At 36.9% G+C, this 13,674-nt stretch overlaps 1 protein-coding gene across 1 annotated transcript in view; it reads right to left on the reverse strand.

Annotated features, from left to right (window-relative positions):
* LOC310996931 (protein unc-119 homolog A-like) overlaps positions 1 to 13,561 on the reverse strand; it is a gene marked incomplete at its 3' end in the record, with an annotated part of 29,887 nt that extends 16,326 nt beyond the window's left edge. Inside the window, exon 1 of the mRNA XM_083986469.1 lies at positions 13,435 to 13,561. Within this exon, the coding sequence (XP_083842595.1) occupies positions 13,435 to 13,558 (124 nt within the window). The 5' untranslated portion in view covers positions 13,559 to 13,561. The remainder of the gene's footprint in view (positions 1 to 13,434) is intronic.
* Between the last annotated feature and the right edge of the window lie 113 nt (positions 13,562 to 13,674).

Here is a 13,674-nt window from a genome sequence, read left to right on the forward strand (position 1 = left end):
CTGAGCCTGTTTTAGTTCTTCACCCAGATAGTGTCGGTGGGACAGAGCAGATCTTAGGAGCGTATGAGGGTTTAAGGTCATGAAATCATATTAAAGGCTTATAAACACAAGGTGCTCGCTGGCAAAAAATTATAGCTGACACTGATAATGGGATCTGGTTGAGCTGCAGATTGATGATGATGATGGGTCCATCATCCTCACTAGAAGTTTCCACAGCTACAGGTCTGTTAGGTCTGCTGTCATGAATGAATACAATGAAGACAACTTCATGCTAGTTTGAAATGATAAATAGCTCATTATCATAACTTTTCTTTTGTCTTAAATATTACAATGCACCACAAACAAACTTGTAATTTACCAGTTTGAACTATTTTTAGGTCAGTATGGCATTAAAGTAGCAGCTCATTTTCATTTTCCAGCCATATTTCATAGTTCTCTGATGTAAAAAAGCATTTCCGGAGGAGATGTCATCCCTTCACGACGTACTCTGCTCTAAATTTGAGAAAAACTGACTAATTGTAGAAGAAAACATTCTGATTCACAGGGATACACTGCAAAAACTCAAATATCTTACCAAGAATATTTGTCTTATTTCTAGTCAAAATGTCATTTCTAGTCAAAACAAATCTCATTATACTTAAAATAAGACTCATCATATTAGTGTAGCTTAGTAGCTACACATTAGTAGCTTGTTTTTACATACTTTTTACTCCTTTCAAGCATATTTTCACTTGAAATAAGCAGAAAAATCTGATAGTGGAGCAAGTTTTTCTTCCTTATAACAAGCACAAAAAATGTTTCCACTTATTTCAAGTGAAAATTTGTTTGGAACAAGTGAAAATGATCTAAAAACAAGTTAATTTTTAGGTAATGAGTCTTATTTTAAGTGGAAAGAGATCAGTTTTGACTAGAAATGAGACATTTTGACCAGGAATAAGACAAATATTCTTGGAAAGATTTAGAGTTTTTGCAGCATATAGATCTGAGTCAAAGTGTAAAATGCTCACTATCAATATTATAAACCGATACAGTGACAAATAACGTCCTATACTTACAACCTGAAGGACGTCTCTTTGTATTTCTCGACCATTTACTCTGACATGGACTGTTCGTGTGGTCATGGTCGGTCATGTGACTTGGGGACGGAGGTGAGTGTGGGACGTAGACACTTTTAACCAGTAATCCTCTGAGATTAACACGGATCGGCGTGAACAAGTGATTCCTTTAAAAAAAAAAAAAAATAGTTTCAGGTGCTCAGGACAAACAAACACATGTTCAGATGTATTAAATCTTTAGGCAGAATTGACCACAGCAAAGACAAGTCAGTCGTTTCTATAGCAGCCTGTCACAGCTGTTAGAGTCATTTGCACATTATAGACAAGATGGTAAATAGGATTTTACTGTATTTGATTTGATTTGTATTTTAAGATAATAATAAGCAGTACCATAGTTTATTGCAGAGTGCTTATTTACCGTAATAACGTTACGTGACATGTACAGTATGTATTTTGTTAATTAATTGAAGCTAAGGAGCCGAGAGAGCACACAACCGTGTTTGCATATACTTTGCTGCACAGTTTTTGTTTTTGTGACAGAAAGAAAAGTTTTTGGTAACCCTTTAATTTACAGGCTGCTAGTGCTAATTATGTGATAATATCAATTAATTGCATCATAATGTCTACAAATAGCTACTGTAGCCTAGAAATAACGGTCAATTTCATAGTAATGTCGAGAAATATGGCCAAGAAATAACGATTGATAGAAATAGCCCAGAAATATCGGACATGGTGGAGAAAGATTCTGGCCTTTCCCAAAAAAAGGTAAAACATGACATTACTATGAAATAGACTGTTATTTATTGGCTATTTCTTGACATTACATAATTATAACGTAATTAACTAATTGAGTGCCGCGCTCCTTTCCAAAGTTTTAGTCAAGTGTACCGGCAATTTAGACCATTTTTGACTTTTTATGTAGAGCCATAGTGTATTCTATATTATTGCCACCAACACATACTGTGGCTCATTTGAAAGGTGAAACTTTCTGCTTCAAATGACCACAAACCGTTTGTTTCTACGTGCCTCCGTTCCTGAGAAAAGTCAAGCTAAACATGGCTGGGTTTCACCAAAATCCCTCCTTTTTTTCTAGAAAAGGAGATACAGCGTCTTTTATGAAAGGTGCTCTGTTTGTGTCTGTCGCTCTTCTGACACTCGCATTTCTGGATCAAAGGGCTCGTATAAGATAAATATATACAACAATTGTTGTTCTATTCACAAAACCACCATCGGGGGCGGGGGGGGCGCCACTAAACAACAATAACACAGACGCACCGTGCCGTGTCACAGCTTCTCCCCGCGGAACGTGAGGGTCTGTCGGCCACCGCGGCTCGGGAAGACCGGTCCCGCCGGTGGTCGCAGTCCTTCTGTGGTTCGGGTCGGTGATGCCGGTCTGCTTTGGCCCAGAGACCATCAGATTTTACCGCGGGAGGACTTTGGGGAGGACACGGTGTTGCTCCAGCTGAAGACCGGGCGGACTGTCGGCTGAGAGCTTCCTGTTTCTGCTCCGAGCAGCTCGAGCAGCTGGAGCAGCAGCGCGGGTGAGAGCAGAGCAGCTGCTGCATCCACATGCAGAACTCGTTTGCAGAAGCCAAGTTATGATAAAAACTTCCAGATCATGAGCTGTCATGTGACTTTGATCGTCATCTATTTCAGTTCTCCTCGTCGTAGAGTCCCCAAATTTACATATAATGTGTATTAAAGTGTCTATTTTCATAATTTAAAAAAAAGAAGCAAAAAACGTAAAATCTCGTTTTTGGCACTCAACGCATGGGAACGAAAAACGAGAAATTACGTGGTTGGCACTCAATGAGTTAAAGGGTTACCGAGTTTTTCAGTCAACGTTTTGATCGAAGAACACGAACTGTGGAGTTTTATTTTGAAGCAGCTACATGCTTTGCCTTGTGCTCTACTGCTTGAGTGGGCATTTTCTCTGAAAGCTGTGGAGCGCTTTGCTTTTCTGAGCATCTAATGTCACTCTGAACTATTCTGCGATGCCACGATATTAATAATAAATAAATACATTTCCAAGAAACGTTTTCGTGCATCACTAAGTCTGTTAGTCATGTTTTCTCCTTTAGTTCAACTACAGGACGTTGTGAAGTATAAAATCTGTCACAGGACATTTTCAGTACAGATGTTCGAGACTGAGACTTTCCCATCAGCCCCCAGATGTTTTCAGTGATTCAACTGGTACATTTCACCATGTCGGTAATTAGTAAATATGCAAAAACGTAGAGATTGAGAACCTTGTTAACGTGCAAACAACGAACAAACAGGAAGCAACAGTAACAGTAAGTAAGAGCTTAATGGGAACATGTTTCTGTATGAAGCCCGTTGTGTGGAGCTTCGTGCCGTCATTAACACCCACGACTCTCAGGTTTGTTTCAGCAGTAGGTTGTTGTTGTTTTTTGCCAGCAGCCGCATGATCGACTCCATTCATCCCACGTGAGCAATCAGAGCTGTGAGAGCTTCACAAGAGGACAAACACAGCTGATTTCCTATCACTGCTTCGACGAGGGTCCTCAAACTCACACACACACACACACACACACACACACATATAATATATCATACTATTGGATCACATGAATAAGCTAGTTCAAAAAGCCAGAGGGGAAAATATCCATTTAGTCATTATATTGAATGTTTTAAAATGATACTGAAGAACATTTGCATCACAAATCAAGAGAACCACATGAGATAATAAACTGTGTAACACATCAACTCATTCTCACAATTTCAGATTCATTGAGAAAATGACAATTTGAGTCACAAATAAAGAATAAATGATGTGTTTATCACAGATCACAGACATCCATGTGCCTGAATTGGTGGATTAACATTTAAGATTAAGATATACTTTATTGATCCCAGGCTGAGTCATAGATTTGTTTTCCATTTTAAAACTTCTTGCAGGATATTGTCTGTGTTTGTGTGTGTCAATTTGAATATTTCAATAGGATTAAAGGGATACGCCAACATTTTTTTTCCGTGTCTTGCCTCACTCCCGAGTCCATGACCAGCAGATAGACACCATCCTTTCCACTGTGCGTGCAGTAACGAGGGAGATACGGGCAGAGATGGCGCACCGCTAATTAGCTTAGCTCAAACACTGGAAGTGTATGGGTAGTGTTAGCCTGCCTCCACCTAAAGTCATCAGAGATACTCTTCAGCAACTCTAAACGGCCCAGTGTGCTTGTTGTGACTTGCGTTATGTTACGTCATCTATTTTTAGACTAATATTAGCAGGTCATGTTATTTTCCGAAAGAAATACACACGAAACTAGACCGCAGGGCGCATGCACGAAAAAAAAAAAAGTTGGCTTATCCCTTTAGTAACTCGTTGTCGATATAGGAAAGTGGCCACGGTAGCGTGTGGGATGGCAGTCGGTCAGTCAGTCCACTACAAATGTCAAAATAACGACTGGATGTATTGTTAAACTCTGCTGTACAGTCCTGTCTGCATGAACAACGCTGCACTGCAAAAACTCAAAATCTTACCAAGAATATTTGTCTTATTTCTTGTCAAAATGTCTCATTTCTAGTCAAAACTAATCTCTTTCCACTTTAAATGAGACTCATCACCTAAAAATTAACTTGTTTTTAGATCATTTTCACTTGTTTCAAACTAATTTTCACTTGAAATAAGTAGAAAAATCTGCCAGTGAAAGGAAGTTTTTTGTGTTTGTAATAAGAAAGAAAAACTTGCTCCACTGTCAGATTTTTCTACTTATTTCAAGTGAAAATCTGCTTGAAAGAAGTAAAAAGTGTCTAAAAACAAGCTGCTTTTTAATGTGATGAGTCTTATTTTAAGTATAATGATATTGTTTTGACTAGAAATAAGACAAATATTCTTGGTAAGATATTAGATTTTTTGCAGTGCAACGCTGCATGTCGATACTAAAGTTCATTAAACATCACCCAGATCAATGTAAAGTAGTAAAACAGTAAACTATATGAATCATTAAATGAGTGAGTTTACTATATTTAAGCATTAGACAACATACAAACTGCATTTTGATATATAGACGTTGCCACGGTGCAATGTGGTGTATTATATTTAGTAGCATAACCTTTGTTTCCAATTATAAAGATTCTTGTGTTTTCGACTGTAAAACATGTTTAAAATTAATTTCCTCCTCTGAGCCGTGTTGTGTGTGAACTGTGTGACTGAGTTTGGCATGATGGTCGTGGTGTAAGAGGAGGGTGACGCATCTCGCCTCGGCCTGAGCACCGACCTGAATTTGTCTCTCGATGACCACAGTGTCATGGCAACAGCTAGTGCCATGGCAGGAAAAAACTGAGAGAGAGAGAGAGAGATGCTTTTTACAACGAGGAGCAGAGGAGGTTCAGTGATTCAGTAGAGGAGGAGGAGATGGACAGAGTACTCCACCCCAGTACTTGAGTAAGAGTACAAATACTACTGGTCAAAATTTACTTGTACACTGCAAAAACTCAAGTATCTTACCAAGAATATTTATCTTATTTCTAGTCGAAATAAATCTCATTATACTTAAAATAAGACTCATCATATTAAAAGTAGCTTGTTTTTAGACACTTTTTACTTATTTCAAGCAGATTTTCACTTGAAATAAGTAGAAAAATCTGACAGTGGAGCAAGTTTTTCTTTCTTATTACAAGCACAAAAAACATGTTTTCACTGGCAGATTTTTCTACTTATTTCAAGTGAAAATTAGTTTGAAACAAGTGAAAATGATCTAAAAACAATTTAATTTTTAGGTGATGAGTCTTATTTAAAGTGGAAAGAGATTAGTTTTGACTAGAAATTAGACATTTTGACAAGAAATAAGATAAATATTCTTGGAAAGATTTTGAGTTTTTGCAGTGTAGCTCAGTCGACATGTTACTCGAGTAAGTAAAAAAAGTACTTGCTTTTAAATTTACTTAAAGTAAAAGTGAGACTAAGAGTAACTTTCTTATTTTTCACATCAATGAATTACTATATTTCTTTCTAAATGAATTTCAGGAGCTTTTAACTCTTGTTTCTGAGAATGAACTCTTTGAAAGCAGCTGCACTGATGTGCTGCTTTTAGGGGTTAGAGTTTCCTTCTTTGACAAACACAGCTTGTGTCCAATAGGAATTTAGAAATAAACATACATGGGATAATATTTCAGGTTGGGATCATCAACATTTGTTTATAAGACATCTTGAAGATGGTAAAAATATAAAAGTTAGGAAAAAAATGTCAATAGGGCGCATTGGGAAGGAGTTCCTGTGATAGAATTCCGCCGTTGTTTTAACTTTTTTTTTGTGTTTTTTTGATTTTTTATGTACCACACATGATTTAATCATGGCAATCTTCATCTCTACCAATTCCTCATGCCAAGACAAAAAGAAAATTGGGCCAGTTGTCTCTGTAGGATGTATAGTTCAGGAGCTATATAGATTTAAAATTTTCATTTTTCACAGTCGGAAATCCAGGATGGCCACAAAAGATGATCAAAAAAAACATGCATGGGACAATAATTGAGTACTTTTCAGCCTTCTTGGAAATTATCTCGAGTAATATGTACCAAAGAAATCTAATACTCAAGTAAATTGAATTGAAATCCGTAATCCGAAATTTACTCCGTTACTGTCACCACTGGACGCAGACACGACTTGTTGCCTTTGTTCGCCGTCAGCGTGAAGTGAAGCGATCTGACGTGATGAGACAGATGACAAGACAGGCTGAGAAATGTCATGTACAAACACAGAGGACAGGCGGTGAAACTCTCTAGTTGTTCTTTTTTTAAATCTTTGAACAAAAGACGGATCATATATCTACGTGTCGGGACTTCACAAACGTTATCCGACCCATCTGTTTCACCTCAACAGTGACCATGAGAAGCACAAAATACAAGCGGCCTGGTTTCATCACAGTGCAGCAGCAGCAGCAGCAGCAGCAGCAGCAGCAGCCGACAACACGCTGCTGCAGGCCTGTAACTGGGTTATTTGAGCTCTAATAGACACTGTGGGTTGTAAAGCAGAGTTTATTCTCACAGATCATTGCATTGTTGTGTCGTGTTGTGTTGTGTTGTGTTGTGTTGCCTCCACACCACAAACCTCACCGGCCTTTCACACCTACGCGCCCTCTTCTTTTAAGTTACTGACAAAACGCCTTTTAAAGCTGTGAAACATGTCGAGGGTGACACACTGAATTCACACCAGCACTTACTGTATATATAGTAGTATACGTACAGTTTCTTTGTGATGTGCTGCTTCTGTTTTTTATAGAACGAATCATCTTGTTGTTTGCATGTAGCTTAGCCTAGCTACTTCCAGGTAGAAAACCAGCATGAGAACAATAGTGACAGACGAGAGTTTTCGCTTTATCTCATTTTTCATGTCACTATATCACTGTTTAATCTGATGTTTGTAAAGTCTATAAAACCAATGATTGGACGATTCATGGTTATTGTAAATTGGCAGAGTTAACCGTTAGCTAGGCTACCTGTTTAACTTTAATAACTCAGTGACTCAATAAACAGTCCATGAAAAAATATTTTCTCCAGCGGATATCTGAGTTCCAACATGACTGAGCTAACTGGAGTAGTTTCATGTCGTGTCCCACAACGGGAGGGTTTTAACAGCTGACGTCCTGGTGTTAGCTTAGCTACCGCCGTTAGTTGTCAGCTGCAGCCACTGATGCTTTCTATAAATACAACACATAGCAACACAAAACACACACAATAGTAATGTTTCTTCAATCATTTCAGATTTGTCTAAACGGTGATAGTGGCGTGAAAACATGACATATAGCCTAGCTAAACTCGTGTTCGTTAGCCTACTATTGTTCTCATTCAAATTACATGCTGGTTTTCTACCTGGAAGTGGTTTTAAAAAACAAGGTGATTCATTCTATTGCATTCACAACACAACACTGTTGACGGATTGTAACCATTGCAACAAATCTGATACTTTACAGTCTATAGGTAAATCAGCAGTAGCCTACTACCTATTAACATCTTCATTTTTGAAGTAGGCTAGTTTATTTTCTATTGATTCACAACATTCTTGGTCCAATCAGACGTCTTGTGTCTGATCAAACATGTTGGTTCTTGGTCATCAAAACACAAGATTTGTTAATATCCAATGATAATCAATCTGTTGTCGCTCTACAACTTCAATTAATCCACATTTCATATCTCCTGCTGCTCATTTTTCATTTTTGTGTCGTAGCTATCGGCTCTCACTGTTAATTAAGCTACTTTAATTAATTTGATTCATTTAGTCATTACCTTCACTTGATGAGGGATTTCACTCTCAAGTGCACAAAACAGATTCGGCTTTGCTTGACTTCAGTCGTCAATCAATTAATCAATCAGTCGTCCAAATAGCTGCATGTTAAGATTTCATTTCAGCTCACTATGATGTTTGCAAAGGCTTATTTGATCCTAAGTACGAGAGGATCTAAACCTGTTTCAAGACCTTAACCTCTCTGTCACTTTTCTGAGTGACGTTCCCACTGAAAAGGAGAAAAGTCAGTGTGCTGCTGACTGAGCGCTGTCACTTGTGCAAATGGACAGGGAATCGATTTCAGCCGCTTGAGGATGAAAAACAAGAGACTGAGAAGGAATCACAGAGAGAAAGAGAGATCATGTTGCTGTTTCACTAACCACAAAACACCATCAATAAACAGGTGTAGGCTACACTGCAAAAACTCAAAATCTTTCCAAGAATATTGAAAATGTCTAATTTCTAGTCAAAACTAATCAAAAAAAGTCTCATCACCTAAAAATTAACTTGTTTTTAGATCATTTCACTTGTTTCAAACAAATTTTCACTTGAAATAAGTAGAAAAATCTGCCAGTGAAAGCAAGTTTTTTGTGCTTGTAATAGGCTAATTAACAAAACCTTGCCCCACTATCAGGTTTTTCTATTTATTTCAAGTAAAAAATATGCTTGAAAGAAGTAAAAAAGTGTCTAAAAACAAGCTACTTTTCACGTGATGAGTCTTATTTTAAGTATAATGAGATTTGTTTTGACTAGTAATGACATTTTGACTAGGAATAAGACAAATATTCTTGGTAAGATTTTGAGTTTTTGCAGTGTACACATGTTAATTGATGAAGACTATGGCAGCAGAGGACGACTGGACTTGTTTTTTAGTTCTTGAAGACATTTCAGGCTCTATACTGACAGCTCAGTCCGCTGTTACAAGCAAAGGGAAAAGTCGAGGTAGGTACTGTAGGAAGTGTGTGGGAGAACAGAGATGCATGTTCCACCGGCTGCTGTAACCAAGGGGAGAGATGCTTCACGTTGCCGTAGTGACTCAAGCGTGTCTCCACGTTGCTGTGGTGATTGCCTCCTCTTTGCCTCCGGCGATGACGCTGAGAGAGTTTCCATGCAGGACCATAATAAGGTCCAGTACAGTGTGGGAGACACAGAAAAACCATCACACACTGCAAAAACTCAAAATCTTTCCAAGAATATTTGTCTTATTTCTAGTCAAAATGTCATTTCTAGTCTAAATAAATCTAATTATACTTAAAATAAGACTCATCTTAAGATAAAAGTAGCTTGTTTTTAGACACTTTTTTCATTTTTTCAAGCAAAATTTCCACTTTAAATAAGTTGAAAAATCTGACAGTGAAACAAGTTTTTCTTTCTTATTACAAGCACAAAAAACTTGCTTTCACTGGCAGATTTTTCTACTTATTTCAATTGAAAATTAGTTTGAAACAAGTGAAAATGATCTAAAAACAAGTTAATTTTTAGGTGATGAGTCTTATTTAAAGTGAAAAGAGATTAGTTTTGACTAGAAATGAGACATTTTGACAAGAAAGAAGACAAATATTCTTGGAAAGATTTTGAGTTTTTGCAGTGCAGTACTGTAAGTATAACCCACACACACATGTGTCACCGACCGGACGACGATCGCCACACACACACATTCACACTCACACCACAACAACAACAAGGTGGATAGACACACACACACACACACACACACACACACACTAGCAGACTTCATGCTGAGTGTTAAATAAAGAGGGAGGATGAACACGAACACGAGCCAAAGGATGTTCCCATGAGCTCTTCCTCTTCCCTGTAGCCTAAGCTGTGATTATGTTGGACTGGACGAGCGTGATCTCATTTCTTATTACAAAATAAACTTCCTGTTTTGTCCCTCAGCTATACAAAAAAATTAAATAAAAATCACAATAAATAGGAGAAAAAAGGATGAGAAAAAGTGCATCAGGGGTGTTAATAAAAAAAAAGACAGAGCAACAGGTGGAAATAAGTTCAGTACACTGCAAAAACTCAAATATCTTACCAAGAATATTTGTCTTATTTCTAGTCAAAATATAATTTCCAGTCAAAACAAATCTCATTATACTTAAAATGAGACTCATCACATTAAAAATTAGCTTGTTTTTAGACACTTTTTACTTCTTTCAAGGATATTTTCACTTGAAATAAGTAGAAAAATCTGATAATGGAGCAAGTTTTTCTTCCTTATTACAAGCACAAAAAAATTTGCTTTAACTGGCAGATTTTTCTACTTATTTCAAGAGAAAATTTGTTTGAAACAAGTGAGAATTATCTAAAAACAAGTTTATTTTTAGGTCATGAGCCTTACTTTAATTAGTTTTGACTAGAAATTAGACATTTTGACAAGAAATAAGACAAATATTCTTGGAAAGATTTTGAGTTTTTGCAGTGTAAAGCTGCATGAGCTTATGGGAGAAGGTCTGACTTGGCGTGTGCATGTTAGTATATGTATCGTAAGACTATATATAATGTAACCTGGTTGTGTAAGTAAAGTATTCTGGCCCTTTAAATAGTCAAATACCCGGCTGGACACCTGTTAGCTAACCGCTGCTTTAAGACTGGCGATAGCTGCACATAAGAGCTTCCTGTCTGCTATTTTTCCCCCCACACACACTTGTGTTTCACATGTAAGAGGCTTGAGGTCAAAAAAGCTTTGTTTTAAGCCTTTTTTCCTCCAACAAGAAGTCTGGTTGAGATGTGTAAAGAAGCTGCAGAAGAGGCTCTTTTGTTTATCAGTGAATAAGCAGCTCTATGTGTCTAAAATATTACTTTGTGAGACACCTAGATGTTGGATTGTGGTGCAATTTAAGGAAATGTTTGGAAATTACCATGTTGTCCTATAGCAACAATGCGATACATAACTAGAAGAGTGCAGATCAGACCTCTGCCCATTTCAAACAACAAAGACCAGAGAGAAGACGAAGAAAAACACTGCAAAAATTCAAAATCTTATAGAATATTTGTCTTATTTCTAGTCAAAATTTCATTTCTAGTCAAAACAAATCTTATTCTACTTAAAATAAGACTCATCATATTAAAAGGTAGTTTGTTTTTAGACACTTTTTACTTCTTTCAAGCATATTTTCAATGGAAATAAGTAGGAATATCTGACAGTGGAGCAAGTTTTTCTTCCTTATTACAAGCACAAAAAAAATTGCTTTCACTGGCAGATTTTTCTACTTATTTCAAGTGAAAATATGTTTGAAACAAGTGAAAATTATCTAAAAACAAGTTAATTTTTAGGTGATGAGTCTTATTTTAAGCAAAAAGAGATTAGTTTTGACTAGAAATTAGACATTTTGACAAGAAATAAGACAAATATTCTTGGAAAGATTTTGAGTTTTTGCAGTGTGTAGGACATCTGAGGTCGCTGAGCACCACTAAAGTTACTGCACTTCACTCATCCGACTGTAGAGAGCTACAGCTTGTCAGTAGTTTACAATATGCAACAATATGATGCTGTCTGCACAACGTTTTATTGGTGATTCAATAACGAGGTTTTTCAATGCAAGACTTTGACTTTTAAATGAAAAGAATAAACACTTTTTTACAGTGTTTATACCAGTTTCACTTCAGTACAAGTTCTCAACACTTCCTCCACCACTGATATACAGTAAGACCACTTCCTAAGATGATTTTACATCCCAAAATGCCTCACAAAGGGCAACCACTTCTTTCTTTCTTTTTTTATACTGTAGATAACTTATATTTCACTCTCAGATATGAATTTGAGTTTGCCTGTTTCTTTTTTAGTAAGAATGAGAAGAAAGGCAAAAAAAAGAGCATCCAGCCGTTGAACTACCTCACTTACATTTGCACTTTTCTAGTAAAAAAAAAAACAATCTCGCCACCTCGAATTGCTGCCTGGCTGCAGTTCACACACACATGGATGTTTCTTTTCTTTTCTTTTATTTTATTAAGCGCCACACATGCTTCTCTCTTTCTCTCTGTGCTAAATTTAACCTCCACACACAACAATAACAGTGGTGGTGGTGGTGGGCAGACACTACTTCACCTCCACAGGTCACAGAGGAGGAAGCTCCAGTCTATACAGTACACTGCAAAAACTCAAAATCTTACCAAGAATATGTCTTATTTCTAGTCAAAATGTCATTTCTAGTAAAAAAAAAAAATCTCATTCTACTTAAAATAAGACTCATCATATAAAAAGTAGCTTGTTTTTAGACACTTTTTACTTCTTTCAAGCATATTTTCACTTGAAATAAGTAGAAAAATCTGATAGTGGAGCAAGTTTTTCTTATTCCTTATTACAAGTGCAAAAAACTTGCTTTCACTAGCAGATTTTTCAACTTATTTCAATTGAAAATTTGTTTGAAACTAGTGAAATTATCTAAAAACAAGTTCATTTTTAGGTGATGAGTCTTATTTTAAGTGAAAATAGATTAATTTTGACTAGAAATGAAACATTTTGACAAGAAATAAGACAAATATTCTTGTAAAGATTTTGAGTTTTTGCAGTGTGTGTTTCAATAGGGCCTGCACTGCAAAAACTCAAATATCTTACAAAGAATATTTGTCTTATTTCTAGTCAAAATGTCATTTCTAGTCAAAACAAATCTCATTATACTTAAAATAAGACTCATTACATTAAAAAGTAGCTTATTTTTAGACACTTTTTACTTCTTTCAAGCAGATTTTCACTTGAAATAAGTAGAAAAAATTGATAGTGGAGCAAGTTTTTTTCCCCTTATTACAAGCACAAAAAACCTGCTTTCACTGGCAGATTTTTCTACTTATTTCAAGTGAAAATTTGTTTGAAACAAGTGAAAATTATCTAAAAACAAGTCAATTTTTAGGTGATGAGTGGAAAGAGATTAGTTTTGACTAGAAATTAGACATTTTGACAAGAAATAAGACAAATATTCTTGGAAAGATTTTGAGTTTTTGCAGTGTGTGTGTTTCAATAGGGCCTGCTATAAATAGATTAAATAAATAAGGGGACACGGGCAATGACGCGATATGTGAGTCATACAGTAGGAAGCCTAGTGACATTTTAACACATTTTCTTCGCCTTTCTTTCTCACTCAACACACACACACACACACCATCATCATCAGAGGAAGAGGAGTAACTTACTCTCGGTGATCTTCTGCAGCCCCAGCACGTCCTCGGGGCTGATCGCGGCGCTGGCCAGCAGGTCTTCCTCCGTGGTCATCGGGACAGACACGTCGGTCGCGTTGCATCCCTTCTTCACTTTCATCTCCTCCTCCTCCGCTGCCGCTGCCGCCGTTTGCTGCTTCCCGTTACTCCCGTTACTCCCTCTACTCCCGTTACTCCCGGTCTTCCCCCTACTGCTGCTGCTGCTGTCGGTGCTTG

Source organism: Trachurus trachurus (assembly GCF_905171665.1).
Source record: "Trachurus trachurus genome assembly, chromosome: 14".
NCBI classification, from domain to species: Eukaryota; Metazoa; Chordata; class Actinopteri; order Carangiformes; family Carangidae; genus Trachurus; species Trachurus trachurus.